Here is a 22267-nt window from a genome sequence, read left to right as displayed (position 1 = left end):
CGTGGCCGGAGTCTCACTTCAACCTGGCAGTCCTTGCACCGACATCGACAATGCGTGTTTTAGAACGCAGCACCGTGTTCCGGATTCGGTCAATCCTTCCCACTCCCATTTAAACTTGCGTTAAGTTTTTGCTTATTATTTGCTGTAAAGATTATCGAAGTTAACTTTTTGACTAACGAATTAAACGATTAACGAAGTTAACTTTTGGGTTGACTGTGCCCACGGTGTGCAGAGGCCTTTTCTCAGACTTGAGTACTTGGGCTACAGACCCTACGCAGAGCTAGTACGAATTTGGAACTTCAGACACACTAAAATGGACTGTTTCGCAGGTATCAGGTATCCGCAGATTTTTCCACGATGTTTTTATCGCAAAATAGCTCATGGCGAATTAAAATATAATTTCGCATATCAATCCGAAAACTTCTGAGGGGTGAGTCAGGGTTTAAAGCAACGATCCACTATGCTATTTTCAATAATTTATATACAGGAAATTTAATTTCAAGTTATATTTAGGAATTACTTCAGAAGTTCGAGTTCCATGAAAAATTATACATTTACTTTATTTCTGTGTACATTACATACCTTCCTTACTAAAGCGTAGTAAATTTTCACACAGGTTACCAGGTAACGGTGTCAATGCAGTAGAAACTCCACTTCACTAGTGCAATTTCACACGCTTATTACGGTTTATTAGTGAGATAGATATTGCGCGCTTTAGCGAAAGCCACGATTTGATTTACAGTAATCGTGTCTCCGTTGCGCGGTGGTAATTGCGTTTATTCCTTTCTAGCACGGCTACAAGTGACGGTATCTGACTCTGTCGTTATACACGTCCCTTTCATACTGAATCGAAACGAAAGAGATGCATTAATCGACAAATGAGGCATGATACTAATACAGGATAAATAAGCGAGAAGAGCTACTTGGTGGCGACAGCGGTGCCGCGGGCTCCGCAGGCCCCGGTATAAATAGATTTCGTAAAACTTCAAACTTTTCCCGCAATTTGTCCCACCCTAAGTACAGGGGGCGAAAAGAAAATTAAGTTTACGAAAACAATCTTGATACCTTATCTTTGATTTTGTTACATTTTAAATTACAAGGGGTGAATGTTGATAACACGAGATTTAGAAACGATTTTAACTTCTGAAACTGTTGGTTTTTAGCTAAAACGTAACGCTTATAATTTCGTCCGTCCGTTCATCTGTCCATGGCTTAGCTCAGACATTCTTAGTATTTACTTACTAGAAAGCTATAATTTGGCATGAGTATGTATAATAATTAACGCCGAAAATAATAGTAAAAAAAATAAAATAAAAGTAGATAATGTGGTTTTTTACCTCCACTCCATGATGTGGGGTTTCGTTGGTTTGGATCTCATACAAAAAATAAAGGAAAAGTTATTGATGTAGGTAGGTATGTTAAAAGGCGAACTAAGGTATCTCTAACAACCTTTATTGAATGGCGTGATTCGTTCCTTTTTAACAACTCCTTGCAGTTGGTATTATAATGATACATGTGGTAGGTAGTTAGCACCAATCTGAATGAGGGCTATCGTTTTTTGTCTTTCTAGATGGCGCCACTGTTGCGTGAGGTTATTAAGTGTGGCTTTCAAAGTCTGTTATTACGGGCGTGAAAACAAATTTTAGATTAAAATCATATTTAATACACCTTAAAACCGTACAATAAAAATATCGAGCAACTACAGTGTCGCGTAGTGCCGATTTGTTCGGAAAAAAAGGGAGGACAAAAGTTTCCGAAAGACAAAACTGTGTCAAAACACAGACATTCATTGCCCCGTAACGCATAATTTGCATAATTAATGCAAAATAATCACAAAATTATTCTAATTATAAAAATAAACCCGCGTAGCTCACCCAAAAACTATGAGATTTGACATTTCGAAGACCTCACGCTACACTAGCGCCTCTAGCGGCGAATTCATACGCGGTAGCCCTCATTCAAACATAAATACTAACTAAGTAGCTGCTGAGCAAGTGAAGTAAACTGACGTTAGCATCAAATATGCAGTATCTCTAGCATCGATCTTATAATGAATCTACTTGGCTCATAGAAATGCATGCTGCAAATCAACTAGGCAACTCAGCTATTTGCATAGGAAATTTACGTGGTCGCTCTATCTAAGGCCAAGGTTCCCAAACGGTGCGCCGCGGCGCGCTAGGGCGCCTTGGAGTGTACTCAAGGGCGCCGCGGAGGGCTCCTGTTAACCCGAAAGCTTAGGTGGAAATCATCATTACTGGCTATTGTAGGTACCTATACCTTATATCAACTAATTAGCTAATAGGCTCCCTTGCTCCAAACTGAAAAAGTTTGGAAGCCCTTCCTCCAAAATTTTCACTTATTTATCTATACAAGTAAATCAAGTCGTACGATATTCTGACTCGGTCTCGCGGTCGTGATGTTTTTAGGGTTCCTACCTCAGCTGGCAAAAACGAAACCCTTATATAAATATTTTGTCGTCCGACCGCCTGTTCGTCCGTCCGTCCGTCCATCCGTCTATCAAGGGGGAATCAAAACCGATAGGGTACTTCCCGTTATTCCAGAAGGTAGCTCGCTCTTACAGCTCAACCAATAAGTAAAGTCGGAAAATCTTAATTTTTTATGTCCGTCTATCTATATTAATATAACCAGTGTTAAATGACCACACATTGCGTACATTTTGCTTAAGGAGCCAGGCTCGACTAACACTAGATATATAGATACCTATACAATTGTGTGAAACCTTCGGTGTGCGAGTCTGACTCGCGCTTTTTTATCTACTTTTACACTTACATGACAATCAAAACTAGAATATCACTTGTATTAGAAGAAAATTTGAAAATAATTGATTAAACGAAGGACACCATTTTTTTTGCTTTGTCGCCTTAAGGGCCAAAGACACTAGGTCCTTGCTTTTATTTAGTACTTGATTAAGGACGACAATAGTTTCATTTATAATAGGTGCATCGACAAAATAATAAAAGCCGTGTACGCAGCAACCTACAGATGACTATTGGGAGTGGGAGGAAGTGTGGGTGCCTACAACGGCGCACCACAATTCTTATTTAACTTTAAATAGCTTTAGAAACGCGAATGAGGTAAGCGGGAGCCCGGAGATTGAGCCGACGGGATCGTGGCGAGCGACCGGCGAACTCCGACAAAGAGTAATGATCGCGCACCACCGGCCCGACGCCTCCGGTACTGGTTACTAGAAAAATGCATGTCTTGTCTTCGGGACTTATCAAGCACCTTGTGTAGCAACTTTTTCACCTTTTGATGTCGACTTTTTAGCTTTCAGAAAGGCGAGTAAGTGAGCGATTTGGTCGCTTATACATACAATTACAAAGCAAGTCGTGTTCTCTAGCTGTTTTCGTATAAATAGATCGTGGTTTAGATAGTACTTGAAATATCAAAGTGATATTTACACTGATTGGAAGCTAGTGTAAACCCTGGTCTAGCTGGTGGATGGGTAGCACATAGGTACCTACTACCCTGTTGAAGTTGAATCTACTTACTGAGTACAGTCGCCAACACAACTTTAATACATGACATAAAACGCCCAAATAGTTAAAAGTGACGGTGACACACATTATATACCTAGACATAACTGCTGATCTTAGAAATATATGGTGAAATATAAACAAATATCCGCGTACCTATATTATGGTACAAAATAGTACTCTTTACTAACAACGAAACGTCCATGGGAAAGCTTCAAGTAACGGTTCCAATTACGGGACAAATCTAGTCAAACAAACTACCTTAACTGGCTCTATTGAAAAAGATCAGCGGTGAGGTCCCGGGGACGCGGTATAGATTGTTTGCCATTCCATCGGCAGTCTCCAAACGAAGTTGTTATCTCCGCAGCCTGCACGTTTTGTTGAATTACTAAGAGGGTACAGACAAACGGCCAGTAAGAAACGGGGAACGATCTCCGGCTCGCTCCGAAAGCGATAGTGCTCGACTAGTTACGATAATAAATAGGGGCTTAACGTTAGCAAATGGCCGATTAGGGCATTCTTGACTACAACACGGGCATTCTGATAAAGTTCGCGTTTGTTTGCAACGAGTCTCGTGGGCTGTATGGCCGGCGAATGGATTGCTCCCCAGCTAAATCACAACCATGTTCTTCGATTTGAATGACTCGCTCGTTTGCACTAGTCTCGCGCAGCTGAGATTAATTAGTCTTGAGTATGTAAATTTACTATTAGTATTAGTATTTTTTTTACGTAATAACAGAAATAGAACGCAGAAAGTGGAGATGGGTAGGACATATTGCTAGAGTGGACCACTGTCGTTGGGCGAGGAGAGTCCTGGAGTGGAGACCCCGTGCTAACACCCACGGTAGAGGACGACCACCAAAAAGATGAACATATTATATCCGGCAACAAGCTGGCGTAAATTGGATGCGAGTGGCAATGAATAGGCAAGACTGGAAAAGTAGAGAGGAGGCCTATGTCCGAAGACGGGCGCTATAAGGGCTGTTATAGATAGATGTAAATTTAACCCGTCGCGCGACCAACGACTTTTTGGGTAATTTTGGACTATGTTAAAGAGAACTTAACGAGATATAAAGGCTCTAGAGCCGCAGCACTTACAACTTTTGGCGACAAAAGAGCGTAGATAGCAAAATATATCACTTAGAGCTATACTACAGATTTATAACGGCGATAACAGGGTTAGTTTAAAAGTCAAAGACGTAGAGCAGCAATTTTCAACACTACAATACGGGCAAAGCATCTTGTGTTATAGCTTTAAGCATGGACGTACCACTTGCTTTAAGAGAAGTCTCTTCATTCCATTCTCCATACAAACGTAGTCCCGGTCTCATTTGAAAACTAGGCAACAGTAATAGATGAAATTTTGTAAGTATGGACTAGACGTAATTATCTATGCCTGTGGTTTTTCAGATTTTCATATAAAAAATAATAGTAGGAACGTTTTTCGCTACCATAGAACTTCTAGTGTTTATTGTGACTTCTGTATAGCTTTTGGTAGTAATAGAGCTGAATACCACTTCTGTACCTCTTATTTGTTCACTTGTTGTTGATGTTTAGAGTTAGAAAAACAAAAGAAAACCCGGTTTAGTTGAAGTATTTTGCTTCATTGTGTTCTAATACTACTAGCAAGATACATTAAAACTAGAATAGGCAACTTTTTATTCGATTATTACAAAAGTTTTATGTTACCCCACATCTAATAATTTTTTCTTTTCAATAAATATACAACAGACATCGGGCGCTTGAATAATTTGTTAAAAATACATATACTTATTCACAGTGTCATTTCCTTCGCAGTAAAAAGTAAACTTTTTCAAAGTATATTTAATTTACTATACTTAAATAATCCTTAGATGCTAAAAATATTTAGCACCTGAGGCCGTTTGTATAGCCTTTGTGGATCTATACTAGAGCTCAAAGCTTTAAAAATCACCCATTTGCCACCCTCATATCACTTAAAGATAATAATGAGCGATATTGTAGTTCTACTACCGCTTAAAGAGTTAGGCATTCACCTATTTGCAGCTCTCTTGGCAGTCAAAAAGTTAATAAGCGATATTTTACTCTATTGTACCACCGAAGGAGTTAATTTTTACCTATTTACCACGTTTTTATCCCTTGTAGTTTTAGTTGTCACTATTATAGCTCTCTTATTGCTTTATTATACCTCTTAATCAGTTCAGTAACTCCTCTTTACTGCTATTGAACAGTCTAAGGTAATAAAAAAAGTGTGCCCAATTCGGGGGTATGGTAGAGTTATAACTGCAAATGCGAAACATTTATTTATAACTTTAGGATCTGGTTAGCACTCTTATAGATTTCCTATAACTCTTTTCGTAGCGCCTATGTGTTACTTGGGGGTGATCGAAACTATTGACAAAAAATGAGTAGCAAAAGTTAAGTAATCACGAGTACTTACTCGTAGATACGCGCCACTGTGGCGCGCAGGGCGTTCGACGGGTTAAACATGTAGGTAAAATAGAACGCCATATACTTACCTATTTGGAGAAGGTATACAAGAGTTGTTTGTTAGTAACGTCTCGTACTCATTGTACTTAAAGCTATATAACCCCAAAAGCTAGAATTTTACACTTGATGTTTTAATAACCTAATGCAGCATATTTTCTGAATTGTCATTTCAGTACTAATGCTCCCGTGCGCCGCCTAATTCCTGTCTAAATGTATTAAGATAATGCTCATCTCCTTAAAATAAACTGTCAGTTGGAAACATCTTGCGCCAAATATCTCCATTAGACCTTTCATTAAGAACAATTAACTGTATATCGCCAACGAGCCGCCGGCGACGACGTAGGTAGGTACAGTTCAAAGCACTTTCGACTTTGTAAAATGTTTTAAAATTTCCAACTCGTTTATAATAATAATAATGAATAGCCAAAATACTCTGGCAATAACTGAGTAGATAACCATAAGAGTCCCTTTAGTATTTAAGTAGGTACTTGCATTTTTATATTGACAAATGTACTTTTTTACTGTCTTACAATTGATGGTCTAAGTAAATCAGCGTTGGGATACACGACTTTCATATTTTAAATACATAATAACTCTACATAATAATATACTCAGCGGCACAAAATTTGGCCCACTCTTCATACAAAATTACCTATTTCTGCATACATTTGAGGGCCAGATTTTTTGCCGCTCAGTATATAAAAAATATTTGCTAGTCAAACCAAAAACAGTATGCTCTGCAGATTTTCTGGTGATTGGTACTTACCTATAATCACCGGCAATATAATGTTGGACAGGTAAAAGCAGTCACACATCGGATACGCTTTATCCCTTTCGGCCGACACTGTTTTTCCGAATATGCTAAAGGGTGATCGAAACTAGTAACAAAAATTGACTACTGCACTGTGGCGCGCAGGGCATTCGACGGGTTACAAAAGTTTATTGTGGTAGAGCCTTACTGTAACCATTTGCTGGCTGCAGTACGAATGGGCCGGCTCGACCGGGTTAGTTAGTACCATTCTCCCACGAATACAGGCGTGAAATAATAGTTTGCTACTGTGTTTCGTACGGTGAGTGGGAGATCCGGAGGACTGGAGAGTCCCTCCTTTAGGCCGCAACGCACTCGCAGTCCTAATAATGCTGTAGATGTCCATGGGTGGCGGTGCTCACTTACCAACAGGTGACCCGCATGCACGTTTGCCAGCTATTTGATAAAAAAAAAGTGACCACTATGATAGGGACTTCGCTCTCCAAAAAAGTTTCTCCCAAATCAGTTGAAACAACGTTTTAACTTAGAGTAGGTACATTAATAATAATAATAATAGGCCTTGGCATTTTAGATTACATTACGTAGGTACCAGGTAAAACCAAATAATGTATTGTTTCGTCTACCAAAAGGTAATAATAACGTAAACTGTCCTCGCGCAATATAATAGAGCATCACAACAAACAAAACCGTACGTATTGAATAAAAACGCACGCTTCGTGGCGACATCGTTAAATATTGAAAGCATAATCATATGTCAATAAGCACTGAACATTGGAACTGAGAGATGTGGAGTGGTATACTTAATACGTTTACCTATAATAGAAGAAAACACATCAACGTTTTAGTAAAGTAAACTGCGTCTACGGGGTACACCTGTCGTAGAGCATCTACGGATAAAGTAGCGATTATTATCGTAACATATACATAATATAGATACGAATCATCATTTTCAGCCAAGAATTCATAACATTTATTTACATAAGAACCTCCTTACGCAAATTGCAAATACCTGTTTACAGTGGTGCTGCTTGTAAAAACATAAATACACATTGTAGATATAATCGCAAGGTTGTTCTCATCTTAAGCAACGGAGGATTACACAAAATTGTGGTTTGAGCAAATTAACTTCTGGATTAATTTAACGTCGTGAATGAACGTTCAATAATCATAATCTAAGATGAAAATTTAACAGAGGATTGATGTTCACGATTTTGTCGAGCGAGGTCATAAATTAAGCAATTAATTAACGCGTGGTAGCGGCGCGTCTCCACGGGACGCCGTAGTCCGCGGCTTCTCTACCAGACTCATTAGTGCCGAAGCACCGTCCAACTACCTACTCGTAATTTCATTTCCTCCGCGTCTGGGGGACACACAATAAGTTATAGCAGTAGCTAATAACTGCCGCTTAATTGAAAACCTCTATGTAGATAGTAATAATGATAAAGACGAGGGCCAAAGTGCGGCCATTATTCAAGAGGAAACGGGATAATTACGCAAGAAAACTGAAGAGAGAGAAACTTATCAAGTATTTACAAAGTGAATTACGAAGTTGTACGACGCATGGTCTGCCCTATATCGTAAACATGGAGATACACTGGACGGGGAGGTAAATGTTTTTATTTCATTAACTAAGTGGTAACAAAAAGTAGGTACCTACAATAACGGAAAATTTTGTACATTTATAACCACGAAAAATGGAATCATCAATAAACCTTGCTTTTCTTGCAGACTTTACTGGGCTATAAGTTTTGTAATATGCCTTGGTATAATAGTCATGCTTCTTTCGTCACAATATTCCAGATACATAGTAAGTTAATAGTTCGTCTGTGTTTTATCTAAGTTATTTGATATTATAACTCCTATAATTTATCAGAACTCTCCAGTCGTGATGAGCGTGGAGATGGATTATTATAACTGGAATGTTTCGTACCCAGCCATCACTTTGTGTCCCGCCTCAAATATTGATCAAGACGTATTCAGTGCTCTGGTTAAGTAAGTATTCGGCAAAATGGATAGAAAACTTTGGATACAATGCTATCTTGGTCCATTCAACATAGGTAAGTAATATTAAACATTACTATTTTGTTACAGTGAAACCCGAAATAAAACTGGCAAAAACCTGCATTCATACTATTGGTCACTTGGAACAATCTCGCTTGAAACGGTTGACCAAATAGCTGTTCAAACTGCAGACGTTGTAAAAGTTAGTTACGTTGCAGAACGAAGATTGTACTTATTTACAACATACGTGTACTTTATTTAAATAGCAATGATTAGAAATCACTTTTCATGAGAGTTGCCTTTGGATTATATTTGCAAAATTTTAGCCGACATCATTTTCTACCATGCGCAAGTTTACCGTAGTTTACTGTTTACTGAATAGCAGAGGGAGATCACTCTACGATGCATATTCTTGTAAAAAAAATATAATTATCAGTTTTTATCGGTTAATTACTCTAGACATAATTTTCTTACGGGATGGTTAGTTAGTTTACTTAGTTTAGTTTATTTATTCATTCAGTACATCATTACATTATACTTAATTTACATAAATGTCAGTTACTTATAAGAATTTGTATTGAAATCGTCAAATGTACCTATTAAGATTAGTAATTATAAAAAAATAAAATTCTAAGCATGTCATTATGTGAATGAAAACAATTAAAATTAGACTGGTCTTCCTCAAACGATCGTCAGAATGAAAACACATTGAAATTAACATTAAAAAAGAATCATGATCAAAATGTCAAGGACAACAATTTAAATGTCAATGTTAAACAATAAAATAAAACCGCCAAGAGCGTGTTCGGATTTGGAAGGTTAATGCCGTCCTCATTTCTCTATGGAACATTATTTGAATTGGTGATGACACGTTCTACCAATTTGTCTTTCAATGTAATGTTTTGCTAGATACCAATAAAACTAGTATTTTTAATTCACAAAATGTTTTAATATAATAGCTATATGCTACAGTTCCATCTCTATCAGTGGTAGCAGAGCGTGGTTGTGGCAAATGGAAAATTAGCTACTTTAATAACAAAAAGTGAGTAAACAAATGGGCTCAAATTTTCGGAGCATAGAACCGTTGACGAAATCGAACTACGATACCTGGTGTCTACAGGCACAGGCAATTCTCATAAGAAACGACTTGTGGGACATCGCTAGTGGCGAAAAAACGTTAGCGGCGACTGCTAAAGCCGAAGAAAAGAGTGCTTACTTCAAGGAAGACTTAAAGGCAAGGTCAGAGCTACTGTTGCTTATATCTCCTGCCGAACTCAAGCAAATTAAGAGCTGTAATACGTCTAAGGAGGTATGGGACAAGTTAAAGTCAGTCCACCAGAGTTCAGGGCCAGCAAGGAAGGCTACGCTGCTAAAACAGCTGGTTCTGAAGAAAATGACTCCCCAAGAAGACGTAAGAGATCATCTTAATAATTTTCTGGACGTAGTCGGTAAATTAGAAGATATGGATGTCAAAATTCATCCTGAGTTACTGAGCATTATGATGCTTTACAGTTTACCTACAAACTTTGATAGCTTCAGAACAGCTATTGAGTCCAGAGATGTCCTGCCAAGTCCAGAAATCCTAAAGGTCAAAATTATAGAAGAATATGAAGCAAGGAGGCAAGTCGAACCTCAAACTTCAGAGGCATTCTATGTTAAGCCAAAGAAAAAGGGATTGTTGTGCAAGAATTGCAACAAAAAGGGGCATTTGACAGAAGATTGTTGGTCAAAGAAAAAGCCTAAGGGCAACGTGAACAAAGGTCAAGAACAAAACTTTAACACATGTTTGACTACAGAAAATTCGAAAACCAAAGATGGTTCATGGTGTTTAGATAGTGGCTGCACGTCACATATGACAGGAGATAAAAGGCTATTCACCGACCTAATTCCTGCGAACGACACACTGAGATTAGCTTCGGAAAAGCACACTACCGAAGTTAAAGGCAAAGGAAAAGTCGTACTCTACACCAAGAGCTGCAAAAATAATTTACTAGACACACTATACGTACCAGACTTGACAAATAACTTAATGTCAGTTAGTAAAATCACGGATCATGGCTACAAAGTACTATTCGAAAGAAATGAAGCTAAAGTCCTAAAAAATAACAGTGTTGTCTTAAAAGCTAAACGAAAAAATGAATTATATTTTCTTGAACTTGATGAACCGGAAGAGATAGCAAATTTCACGCCTAGAGCTGAAAGCGAAATAATGAAATGGCACAAAAAGCTTGGTCACGTGAATGAGAAAGACCTAAAGCTGATGGTAAGAAACGAAATGATGCGAGGACTTAACTTTAAGGAAAACACGCTTGAGACGTGTGAAACCTGTATCAAAGGAAAAATGACCACATTACCATTCCAAAGCCATGACGAAATATTCTCTACCGAACCGCTACAAATAGTCAGCAGCGATGTATGCGGGCCTTTCGAACATGAATCACTGGGTGGATCAAAGTATTACGTCACATTCATTGACGATTACACTAGATACTGCTGCGTGTACTTCATGAAACAAAAGAGCGAAGTTATCGAGAAATTCAAGGAGTATAAGAACAACGTTGAACTCTTCCATAAGAAGAAAATTCAAAGTCTTCAATCTGACAATGGAGGCGAATACAAATCAAAAGCATTTGACAAATTACTTATGGAAAATGGTATTAGTCGAAGATTATCTGCACCCTACACCCCACAACAAAATGGCTGTAGTGAGAGAAAAAACCGCTCACTCATGGAAAAGGCAAGATGTCTGATGATAGAGTCCAATATACCTGCAAACTTCTGGGCTGAGGCAGTAAATACTGCAAACTATCTTATAAATAGGAGTCCAGCAAGAGCTCTAAAAGGAAGTTCACCCTATGAGAAGTGGGTAGGAAGAATACCATCAGCAAAACACCTACATGTGTTCGGTCATAGAGCGTTTGTACTGAATAAGAACCGAAGAGGGAAACTCTCAGCCAAAGCTGTGGAAGGAGTATTTGTAGGATATGCGAAAAACGCTAAAGGCTTCAGAATATATGTACCGGAGAAGAAAAACATAATCATAAGTAGAGATGTAAAAGTAATCGAAAAGATGCACTATGAAACGAATCCTACTGAGAAATACAAGATTGTCAACCGGAGAAACTTGACCTGAAACCGAAAAAATAGAAATAGAAATTACTAATAAAAACTTACCTTTTCAGAATTCCTAATCTACCTTCTGACTCCTATGTCCAGCCCGATCCAGATCCAACTGAATCATCCTCTACAAGCGGCAGACCACAAAGAGAGGTGAGACCACCAGTATGGACAAAGGATTATGAGCTAAATCGATGCGTAACTATGCTTACTACTGAAGAAAGCAATGACAGCTCGTTTCTTACGTTTAAAGAAGCTGTGACAGGCACCGACAAAGAAAATTGGGAGAAGGCGATTCAATCTGAAATGGACTCACTAAAGAAAAATAACACGTGGGTAATAGTTGACAAGTCGGAAGCCAAAGGACATAAAATTTTGTCTAACAAATGGGTATTTCGAATAAAAGATGACGGAACGTATAAGGCCAGATTAGTCGTAAGAGGCTGCGAACAGAAAGGAAACCTGGATTTCGAAGAAATCTATAGCCCAGTCGTAAGCCAATCTGCCCTAAAGACATTACTAGCCATTGCCGCATCCAAAAATTATTACTTCATGACGTTTGATATCAAGACTGCTTTCTTGTATGGGGAACTGACAGATGAAGTTTATATGAAACTACCTGTTGGCTACAATACTGACTGCACTATAACGGAAAAAGTTTGCCGACTGCAGAAGTCACTGTACGGTCTAAAACAAGCTCCGTTTACATGGAACAAAACATTTACCCGAGCGATGTTTGATTTGGGATTCAAGACAATCAATACCGAAAGATGCGTTTTCGTAAACCAAGACAAATCTATAATCATCGGACTATTCGTCGATGACGGTTTGGTCATAGGAAAAAATAGAAGACAAATCGATGGTTTATTGAAAAAACTTGAAAACAAATTTGAAATGAAAAAGAATGAAAATCCAAGCACCTACCTTGGTATGGAAATAAACAACTCCAAAGAAGGAATAAGGCTGACTCAAAGGAGTTATATCAACGAAATGTTGGAAAAGTATGGTATGCAAAATGCGAAGCCGTGTGAGACACCTGCGAGTAACGATGCCAAGTCGATACAGGAAACTGCCCAGGAGAAGGAATATCCCTATAGGGAGGCAGTGGAAGTTTACTGTACCTGTCTACCAGAACTAGACCAGACATCGCGCAAGCGGTAAATCAAGTCAGCCGAAAGTTGAAAATCCATCTAAAGAAGATGTCACAAAGCTAAAGAGAATATTCAAGTATTTGGTTGGAACCAAAGAAAAGGGCATAATTTTCAAACGAAATAGCCCAATACAGGATATCGATGCTTTCAGCGACTCGGACTATGCTGGTGATCCGCTAACGAGACGAAGCACATCTGGTTCCGTTTTAATGATTGGGAATGCACCAATATCATGGGCATCCAAGAGACAGCCTATAGTAGCATTATCGTCGACCGAAGCCGAGTACATAGCAGCAGCTGACTGCTGCAAAGAGGCATTGTACCTGAAGTCACTGTTGAAAGAAATAACCGATTCAGAAGCAAAGTTAAATCTGCATGTTGATAACCAAAGCTCGATTCAACTGGTGAAATCTGGTTCTTTTAACAAAAGATCGAAACATATTGATGTTCGGTACCATTTTATTCATGAACACTTCGTGAATGGACTGATCAACATCAGCTACTGTCCGACGGAGATACAGCTAGCTGACATTATGACAAAGCCGTTGTCGAAGGTGAAGTTTGCCAGACACTGTGCAAGGCTGATGTGTGGATAGCGCCGTGCCTCAGCCACATGAGTCCACATCAGGAGAAGGTGTTGGAAGGTGTAATGCCGTCCTCATTTTCTCTATGGACATTATTTGAATTTGGTGATGACACGTTCTACCAATTTGTCTTTCAAATGTAATGTTTTGCTAGATACCAATAAAACTAGTATTTTAATTCACAAAATGTTTTAATATAATAGCTATATGCTACAGTTCCATCTCTATCATCGGACACGCCCAAAATAGGATTCCGTAGCCATTACGAAAAAATTAAGTAATATTTTCTAAGGATTTCGTATTTTATACGGAGTCTTCCAAGTTTAGGTATATGTTATAAATAACTCTCAAGCAAATTTAGCCGTTATAGTTTTCCTTGAAAGTTTGATATACTTACTACCATCCTGATTTTTTTCAAATTTTTCCACCCACCGGTTTAGATTTTAGAGGGGGGGACGCTAGATTTTAATGAAAATTTGCACTTTAAAGTTGAATATTTCGCAAACAAAGCACAGAATCAAAAATTGTCTGAGCAAACCCCTAATGGTTTTAAAAGACCTATCCAACGATACCTCACACTATAGGGTTGGATGAGAAAAAAAAATCACCCCCACTTTACGTCTATGGGAGGTACCCTAAAAAAATTATTTTGGAATTTTTAATTGTACCATTTTGTCGGCATAGTTTACCTATATATCCGTGCAAAATTACAGCTTTCTAGCATTGATAGTCCCTGGGCAAAACCGCGGACGGACAGACAGACAGACAGACAGACGACATGGCGAAACTATAAGGGTTCCGTTTTTGCTATTTTGGCTCCGGAACCCTAAAAACAAGAAATAATAATAACAATTTAAACAATAAAATTAAAATTTCAGATTTATGAATTCATTTACCGAATAAAACGCTTTTTCCAACAAAAGGAATTTTAGTCGACGGCTAAACGTTTCATCGTTCTTTTCGCTTTTTAGGTCTGAGGGTAGGTAGGTGTTCATAGTATTTGGGGCCGATAACGCGCGGGTTTTTTCCCGCTAATGCCATTCTATGAGGGACTGCCCGTAAGCGGCCCGTGCTGCGAGTGGTCTGACCAGCTACGCCCATTCGATTCGAGATATGTTTGTGCGCGTATGTCATAATAACTTGAAACAAATACAACGAAGATAGGGTCATGATACCAAGTTCTGTGAATATTTTTTTGCACGACTGCCTTTGGCTGATACCGGCAATAAACCGCACCGCCCGCTTCTGCTGAACCATAACGCGCTCACAGTCCGTGGAGTTTCCCCATAGTATGGTGCCATACGAAAGCAACGAGTGGAAATACGCAAAGTATGCTTGCTTTAGTGCACCATCTACCAGAATGGGCTTTAATTTACGCAAAGCATAGGCTGCACTGCTTAACCTGCAACATAGGGAGTCATGTAGACCGTGATTACTTTTACTGCTCATTAAGACTCGTGTGATGGTGCATGGAACTGCGTCGAAATATCGGGAACTCGTTGAAGGTAATCAAAGTCTACATCAGTACCTACAGATTTGCTACGGATAGAAAGAAAGAAAATAATTTATTTATAACAGCAATGACACATAATAAGTAAAAATAACAATAGGAAATGTTGCTGCTATAAAAAGGTCCTGGCTCAGCATATCGCTGGTTGAAGACCAGCACTGGTCTGGATAGCAACTAAGTCCGTTCCTTATAACTCGTACCAAGATGTTCATTAAACCAAAACACACAAATAAAAATTTCACATGACTAGGTCGGTAGGTACGAGTACCTACAGTCACTATCAGCATATTCTTCGGCAGAGGCACGGGATGAGGCAACGCGCGCTGTTATATCTGCTCCAGTCGTAATAGCTTTGAATAAATAATTACAATTCTAATTCCAACAGCTTTTACATACAAAAGACTATGCCGAAATAGCCGCAATGCTGTTTGAGAGCTTTGATAACGGCACTTTCATGACGAACATAAACGAGCCGATCTCGATAGAGCCGGCCTTGACTGAGATGGGGATGTGCCACGTCATCAACTCCAACGTCGCCGTGCTCCACAACCCTATGTGAGTCCAGTGTTGCCATCTAAAATCATAGTTAAGAATGGCCAAGACGACCGGATGGTAACAGGTAATTTTGGTACAAATGGCAAAATGCATAGAATGTTGAGATGTAACACTGTCAAAAAGTTCAAAATGTATGTGCCACCACCCACCAGGTCAATTTGTCTGAATATTTTAGGGACAAAACGTGGTATGGCCAACATGCACTTATACTCAAAATGTTTTCAAGGCAGCTTTAACTGCGGTCCAGGTGTATTTGTGTCTGAAAGTTTTCAGGACAGAATACTCTGGGGCCAAAATGTACAAAACGCTATTGACATGCTCGTTGACACGCTTTGTGTTGAACATGCATTGTCATATTTCGTTTTTTGAAGTACAGTTTGACAACTTTTGTACGGATTGATTATTTTGAAATTTGAAATCTTGACCTTCTATTCGGTTGGTTTTTCATTGATATTTAGTATTTAGGCTCTTAGGTTTTTGTGGCATCAAATTGATTTGTCTTTTGTTCATTACCTATAACATGTTTACATTTACATACTTTTTGACCGTTGTACATATTGATAATGAGGCATTTCTGACCATTGTATATTTAGACATTTGTACCAAAATGATCTGTTATCGACCGGATGGCCAAGTAGCTAGAGAACCTAATTACGAAGCTTGAGGTCCCGGGTTCGTTTCCCGGCCGGGCAGATATTTGTACCTATGAATAATACGAATGTTTGTTCTCAGTTCTGGGAAGTATGTATTTATCTGTATAAGTATGTTTAACCGTTGCCTAGTATCCATAGTACAAGCTTTGCTTAGTTTGGGACTAATTGGGACTTTTTTTTTTATTCGACTGGATGGCAAACGAGCAAGTGGGTCTCCTGATGGTAAGAGATCACCACCGCCCATAAACATTTGCAACACCAGGGGTACTGCAGACGCGTTGCCAATCTAGAGGCCTAAGACGGGATACCTCACGTGCCAGTAATTTCACCGGCTGTCTTACTCTCCACGCCGAAACACAACAGTGCAAGCACTGCTGCTTCACGGCAGGATTAGCGAGCAAGATGGTGGTAGCAATCCGGGCGGACCTTACACTAGGTCAATTGGTGTCAAGTGTACCATGATATTTATATTTATATGTTATAGAATCCTAAGTAGTAGCAAACTATTGAGCTTATAATATTGCGACAGAATTCCAAAAAAAAAGGAAAGTGATTTAGTATTTACTTAATTACTTACGAGTATCTGTAGGTAGGTACAGATTACCTATACAGTGTGTTACCGGCAGCCAGGATTTTTTTAAGGGAGGTTAATAAAGACCTAACTTATTTCTGTAACTAAACCATGACATTAATTTAATTAATAAAGGTAATCATTTCAATATTTTCCAATCATGATAAAAAAAATTACCTCCACTTTACATCTACCTATGGGAGAAACCCAAAAAATATTTTTTTCTAAATTATACTCTACCTATACTTACCCCTTAGTCTCCATAATTGCTGTTATATTCAAGCAAAATTACAAGTTTCTAGCACTAATAGTCTCTAAGTTAAGCCGAGGACGGACGGATAGACATAGCGAAACTATAAGGGTTCCGTTTTTACCGTTTTGGCCACGGAACCCTAAAAATTCATATCGCTTTATTCAAATGCATTCTGTCGCGTTTCACACTGGACAATAATACGTTGAAGTAACCAATGAACCAAACCAACCATCCAACTTGATTGTATTTTCCACTTTGAGAAAGTTACACATGGTAATGAAAACAAAAGGAGTAACAGACTCGGCTCTCAATTCTCATACCATCAAGAAATATGCAGTTCTGTATTTTTAGCAAATGGAAAGACGAAGCGGCGGCGTATGTTAAAAACAACATTGAAATCTCTGCGCACGACGTGGATTTCTATACTCAGATAATGAATTACGCTGAAGTGTACAAGGTATGTAACCTATGTAGTTCATTTTATGTGGCTTAGGTATATAAGTCTTATACGGAAAATGTCTGGTTAACGTCTAGTGGTGACATTTTTGTCATTTATGACGTATTATATTAAATGAACAAATAAACTAACTAACAGGTCATCGTTCATCCACCATTACCTCTCATATTTCGTTTTCTAGAATTTTTTTACCGTACAACGGCAAAACTACTAGACACTGGCAAAATTGTCCTCCGATGGACAGAGCCATATTTTTTTAAAGAAACAACAACAACAACAACAACAACTAACTAACAGAATGTGTTCCTAGTTGAATACCTACCAACACATCCATACTAATAACTATTATAAATGTGTGCGGAGCGACCGATCGACTTGATTTTTGGCATAGAGATAGTTTATGGGCCAGTGCCATAGGCACTTTTACTTTTATCCCGGAAAATGCACAGTTCCCGAGGGAACAGCGCGCGATAACCGAATTCCACGCGGACGAAGCCGCGGGCAAAAGCTAGTACCCACATATTCAGGCAAATTTATTTATTAGGTACCCACTTATATGAATGAAACTAAAATCAATAACATGCTATTCCTTTTAATTACTCTAAAATACGTAAGTTAGTCGCAACCTCCATAGGTGCGGGACATGTAGGTAAGAGCTTTGTTGCGGTGTCATTATCTCCAGCCTACTAACGACCCGCTACAACTGTTCAAAGACTACAGTATATATAGGGAGAAACTGTTGCAATTAAGGCACTTACCTCACAGATTGAGGCGACTTGAGCTGTAGTTTAGACAGGGCCCAGTGCGGATTGGGAACTCCACACACTCTATTGAATTACTTAGCAGTGTACCTACGTTTCCAGGTTTACCACGGAATAAGTTATAGTTTACTCACAATGTTTTCGTTCATCGAAAAGCGCGATGAACATTTCGAAAAATTCAAAGGTGCAAGTCCTAACCAGGGATGTTACGGATTTTTCAGTAACAAGATTTCTTCTGTTAACATTTAATATGAAGTTGTTACGAAGTTGTATATCACCAATCCGTGAAAAGCTTTCAACACTAGGTATTAAAATTTTGAGGATGTCAGACACACATCTTCTAGCATGGTGAACGGCTGTGTTGCTCTGAGGATGAACTATGGTTGAGTTCGGAACGCGTCAGCGTAGTGTGATGATGGTGACAATTGGGTGTGGGATTTGTGTTCCGACAGCGTGGAGGTGGAGCAGCTGCATCAACACACATTTATTGCATAGAAAAACCTGGAGACGTTCTGACCAAATCGTAAATAAATATCGGGGCGGGAGGGAAAGGTTTAAGTTTCTCTGCAGATGTTGACCCGACTGATCATCTACATATATTTATATTTAATTTTAATATTTCCCAGGTTTACGTTCATAGCCCTGATGAAATCGCTATCAGTACAACACCTTCGTTCACTTACGAAGCCGAGGGCTTACTCTTGTTTGGTTACCAAGTGTGGAGTGCCAAGATCTCAGACTCACTTCGAAACGTTCCAATAAATGTTCGCAAATGCAGGTAATACTGATCATCATCATCATCATCATCCTAGCTTATATACGTCCCACTGAATGGTACAGGCCTCATCTCAAAATGAGAGGGCTTGGGAAGTAGATCCCACGCGGGCTCATTTGGGAACTTTAAAACACACCGCGCCATTGAATGGCTTCGCAGGTTTGTGCCGCTTCCCTCACGGTGTTTACCTTTACCGTAAAACTCGTGGTAAATTTCGAATATAATTTTACACATGAACTTCGGAAACTCAAGAGGTGTGCCTTTGGTGAAACTACTGGGCCACCACAGCTTCAATACGGCGTAATATAAGCTTTTAATTAATGATTAGCAAAAGCGATCACAAAAAGTTTTCCAATTTATTTCTCTTACAGGTACATACATGAACCTGTCAGTGACAGGTACCCAGTTTACTCGTACAATCACTGCATGTTAGACTGCAGAGTCAAAATGATCTTAACTTTGTGCGGTTGTGTGCCACATTTCTACAGAACGTTAGGCAAGTTTAGTTTCTACGTCTTTTCACGGCAGATGTGGCAATTGTAACTTCCCAACACAACTCTCCCTAGGTTTGTCGTGTCACAACATTGTGGACTAAGTATAACATGATACCTATACCTACCACGAATATTATAAAGGAATGCGAAAGTTTGTGCTTGTGAGTATGTTAGGCAGATATTAATGCAGGTGACTGTACCTAACGAACTCAACCTAACCTATATTTAAATGTCCACTTATTATCCCCTCTGGATTTGTCATAGAAATATTTTCTCAGAGACTATTCTATTTTAAAAAAACAAATTCTCATGGATTTTTGAATAACTCACCTGCCTCAAACCAGTCCAATATGTCAAAGCATTCTCTTTTTTTAACTCAGATATAAAACTTTTAGGGTTCCACACAGGAACCGTTCTTTTTATCGGTCTAAAATAGAGAGATATATTATTTATACCTAATGAACAGTATGAACCTTTCTACATCAATGATACTCACTTTAACTATATTTCAGACCACGAAAAAATATGTGATTTCAACGAACTTTTGTGCGTCATTCGGTATAAGAATGAAATAATAAGGTTAGCGCCATCTAACGACACCATCGCCAAGTTCGGTCACTTTTCTTCACTGCCACGATCTTCCAGCGACTGCGGCTGCCTCGGCTCTTGCGAAGCGCAAGAGTACCTAAAGGACCAAGAAAACTTCTTGGCCCAGGAATCCACGAGCAAATTGAGAATTGCCATTTCTACCTTTCCTAGGTATAGAGTAAAAAGGGAATTCATATTTAGCGTTCACGATATGATTTGTGAGTATGCAACATTAAGTTTGAGAACATTATCTTATTTTAATAAAGTTTGTCGAGAACGAAAGGAAGGACCCTAGATCAATAAAAAATATAATCGAATCGATAACCTCCTCCTTTTTTGAAGTCGGGTAACAAAATGATCTACTATCGGACAGGACACCACTCCGTTACCCGACGTACACAGATATATAGTTAATATGAGATTCAAAAATGCGTGCGAACAAGATGTTACAAAAAAAATCGTAAATTAAATATCAATATTAAAAAAAAAACTCGTATCTCAAAGTAGTTAATTTTTCTGAGTGGACCTTATGAACATTACGTCAAGGTTCAATTTTGTTGACATATTGATTTTAGATACGAGATTTTTTCAAAGTAGTGACGATATCTTGAATGCTGGTCCCAGGCAGGAGTAGCCAACTCAGATCATTGCATTAGCGATTGAAGTGACAGCAGGCAGTCATATATTGGGCATTCGCATGTCGAGCATGAGAACATTTACCTCCTTTATAGCTATTAGGGTTCCGGAGCCAAAATGGCAAAGACGGAACCCTTATAGTTTCGCCATGTCTGTCTGTCTGTCTGTCTGTCCGTCGGCTGCTTTGCTCAAGGACTATCAATGCTAGAAAGCTGTAATTTTGCACGGATATATAGGTAAACTATGCCGACAAAATGGTACAATTAAAAATTAAAAAAATTTTTTTTAGGGTACCTCCCATAGATGTAAAGTGGGGGTGATTTTTTTTCTCATCCAACCCTATAGTGTGGGGTATAGTTGGATAGGTCTTTTAAAACCATTAGGGGTTTGCTAAGACAATTGAATCAGTGATGTGTTTGCGAAATATTCAACTTTAAAGTGCAAATTTTCATTAAAATCGAGCGTCCTCTCCCCCTCTAAAATCTAAACTGGTGGGTGGAAAAATTTGAAAAAATTCAGGATGGTAGTAAGCATATCAAACTTTCAAGGAAAACTATAGCGGCCAAGTTTGCTTGAGAATTATTAGTAGTTTATGAGTAAATAGCAGCCTAATTTTGGGCGTGTTCGACACGCTCTTGGCCAGTTTTTTCACTAGCTGTTATTAGTTTTTCGTGTCAGTTTGCCTACGCCAACGGCCAACGATAGCTGTCCCAGACAAACCGCAGCAAATAAAATAAAAAAGAGGCTGACAACACTTGCTGTACCTACACTGATTAAACGATGTTGATACTTTGATATTTATTTAAATTTTCCTGATATTAAATTATACTCGAAACTTCAAGCTGCATCAACATTCATTATAGTAATGTGTGAAAGTTGATGATGCACTTTACTTGGTACATTTTATGACCTTTGTCAGTGCCCATTTACGCATAGGTAGTCATTCACGATGACGCGTGCCGTGGTTCTTATTACAATGTCATTAATGTCTAATTTTGTCAAAATCACGCGTCTTCGTGGATGGCACTAGATATACAGACGCATCAATTTTTAAACCATTTTGACCAGATTGGCATTGTATAATATATCTTCTAACATTTTAATTCTAACAATCTTATAACATTTTCCATTTTGAGGATCGTAGGAGGTTGAATAAAACAAAAAATAAAATTAACGGGTTATAATGACAATATGTCAATTTTGACAGTCTCAAAGATGATACCTACCAGAAGATTCGTAAAAAATGCGTAGACAGCTTTCGCTGGCCAGAGTCTAACACAAACATTTTTTATTTCAGTGAAAACAGGGGGCGTCATAAATCTTTGCATCGGTAGTTCAGTGATTTCAATTATGGAACTGATAATGACAATCATAAGGATTCCCTTGGGAAACCTAGCTGATTGGATAATAAATAAAACAAAATAAG

The 22267-nt window shown here is 38.6% G+C and overlaps 1 protein-coding gene across 1 annotated transcript; it reads left to right on the top strand.

Annotated features, from left to right (window-relative positions):
• Positions 1-8101: 8101 nt before the first annotated feature.
• On the top strand, positions 8102-22266 carry LOC141439987 (sodium channel protein Nach-like). The gene is made up of 10 exons (XM_074104446.1): positions 8102-8341; positions 8464-8542; positions 8609-8727; positions 8827-8938; positions 15484-15653; positions 17482-17587; positions 18975-19126; positions 19495-19619; positions 20130-20423; positions 22139-22266. Exons 1-10 carry the CDS (start codon positions 8172-8174, stop codon positions 22264-22266), a joined length of 1455 nt encoding a protein of 484 aa, XP_073960547.1. The 5' UTR covers positions 8102-8171.
• Position 22267: the final 1 nt, after the last annotated feature.

Source organism: Choristoneura fumiferana, chromosome 21 (assembly GCF_025370935.1).
Source record: "Choristoneura fumiferana chromosome 21, NRCan_CFum_1, whole genome shotgun sequence".
In the NCBI taxonomy this organism is placed as follows: Eukaryota; Metazoa; Arthropoda; class Insecta; order Lepidoptera; family Tortricidae; genus Choristoneura; species Choristoneura fumiferana.
Note: the sequence above shows the minus strand (reverse complement) of the source record. Positions and strands in the feature narration are given on the sequence as shown.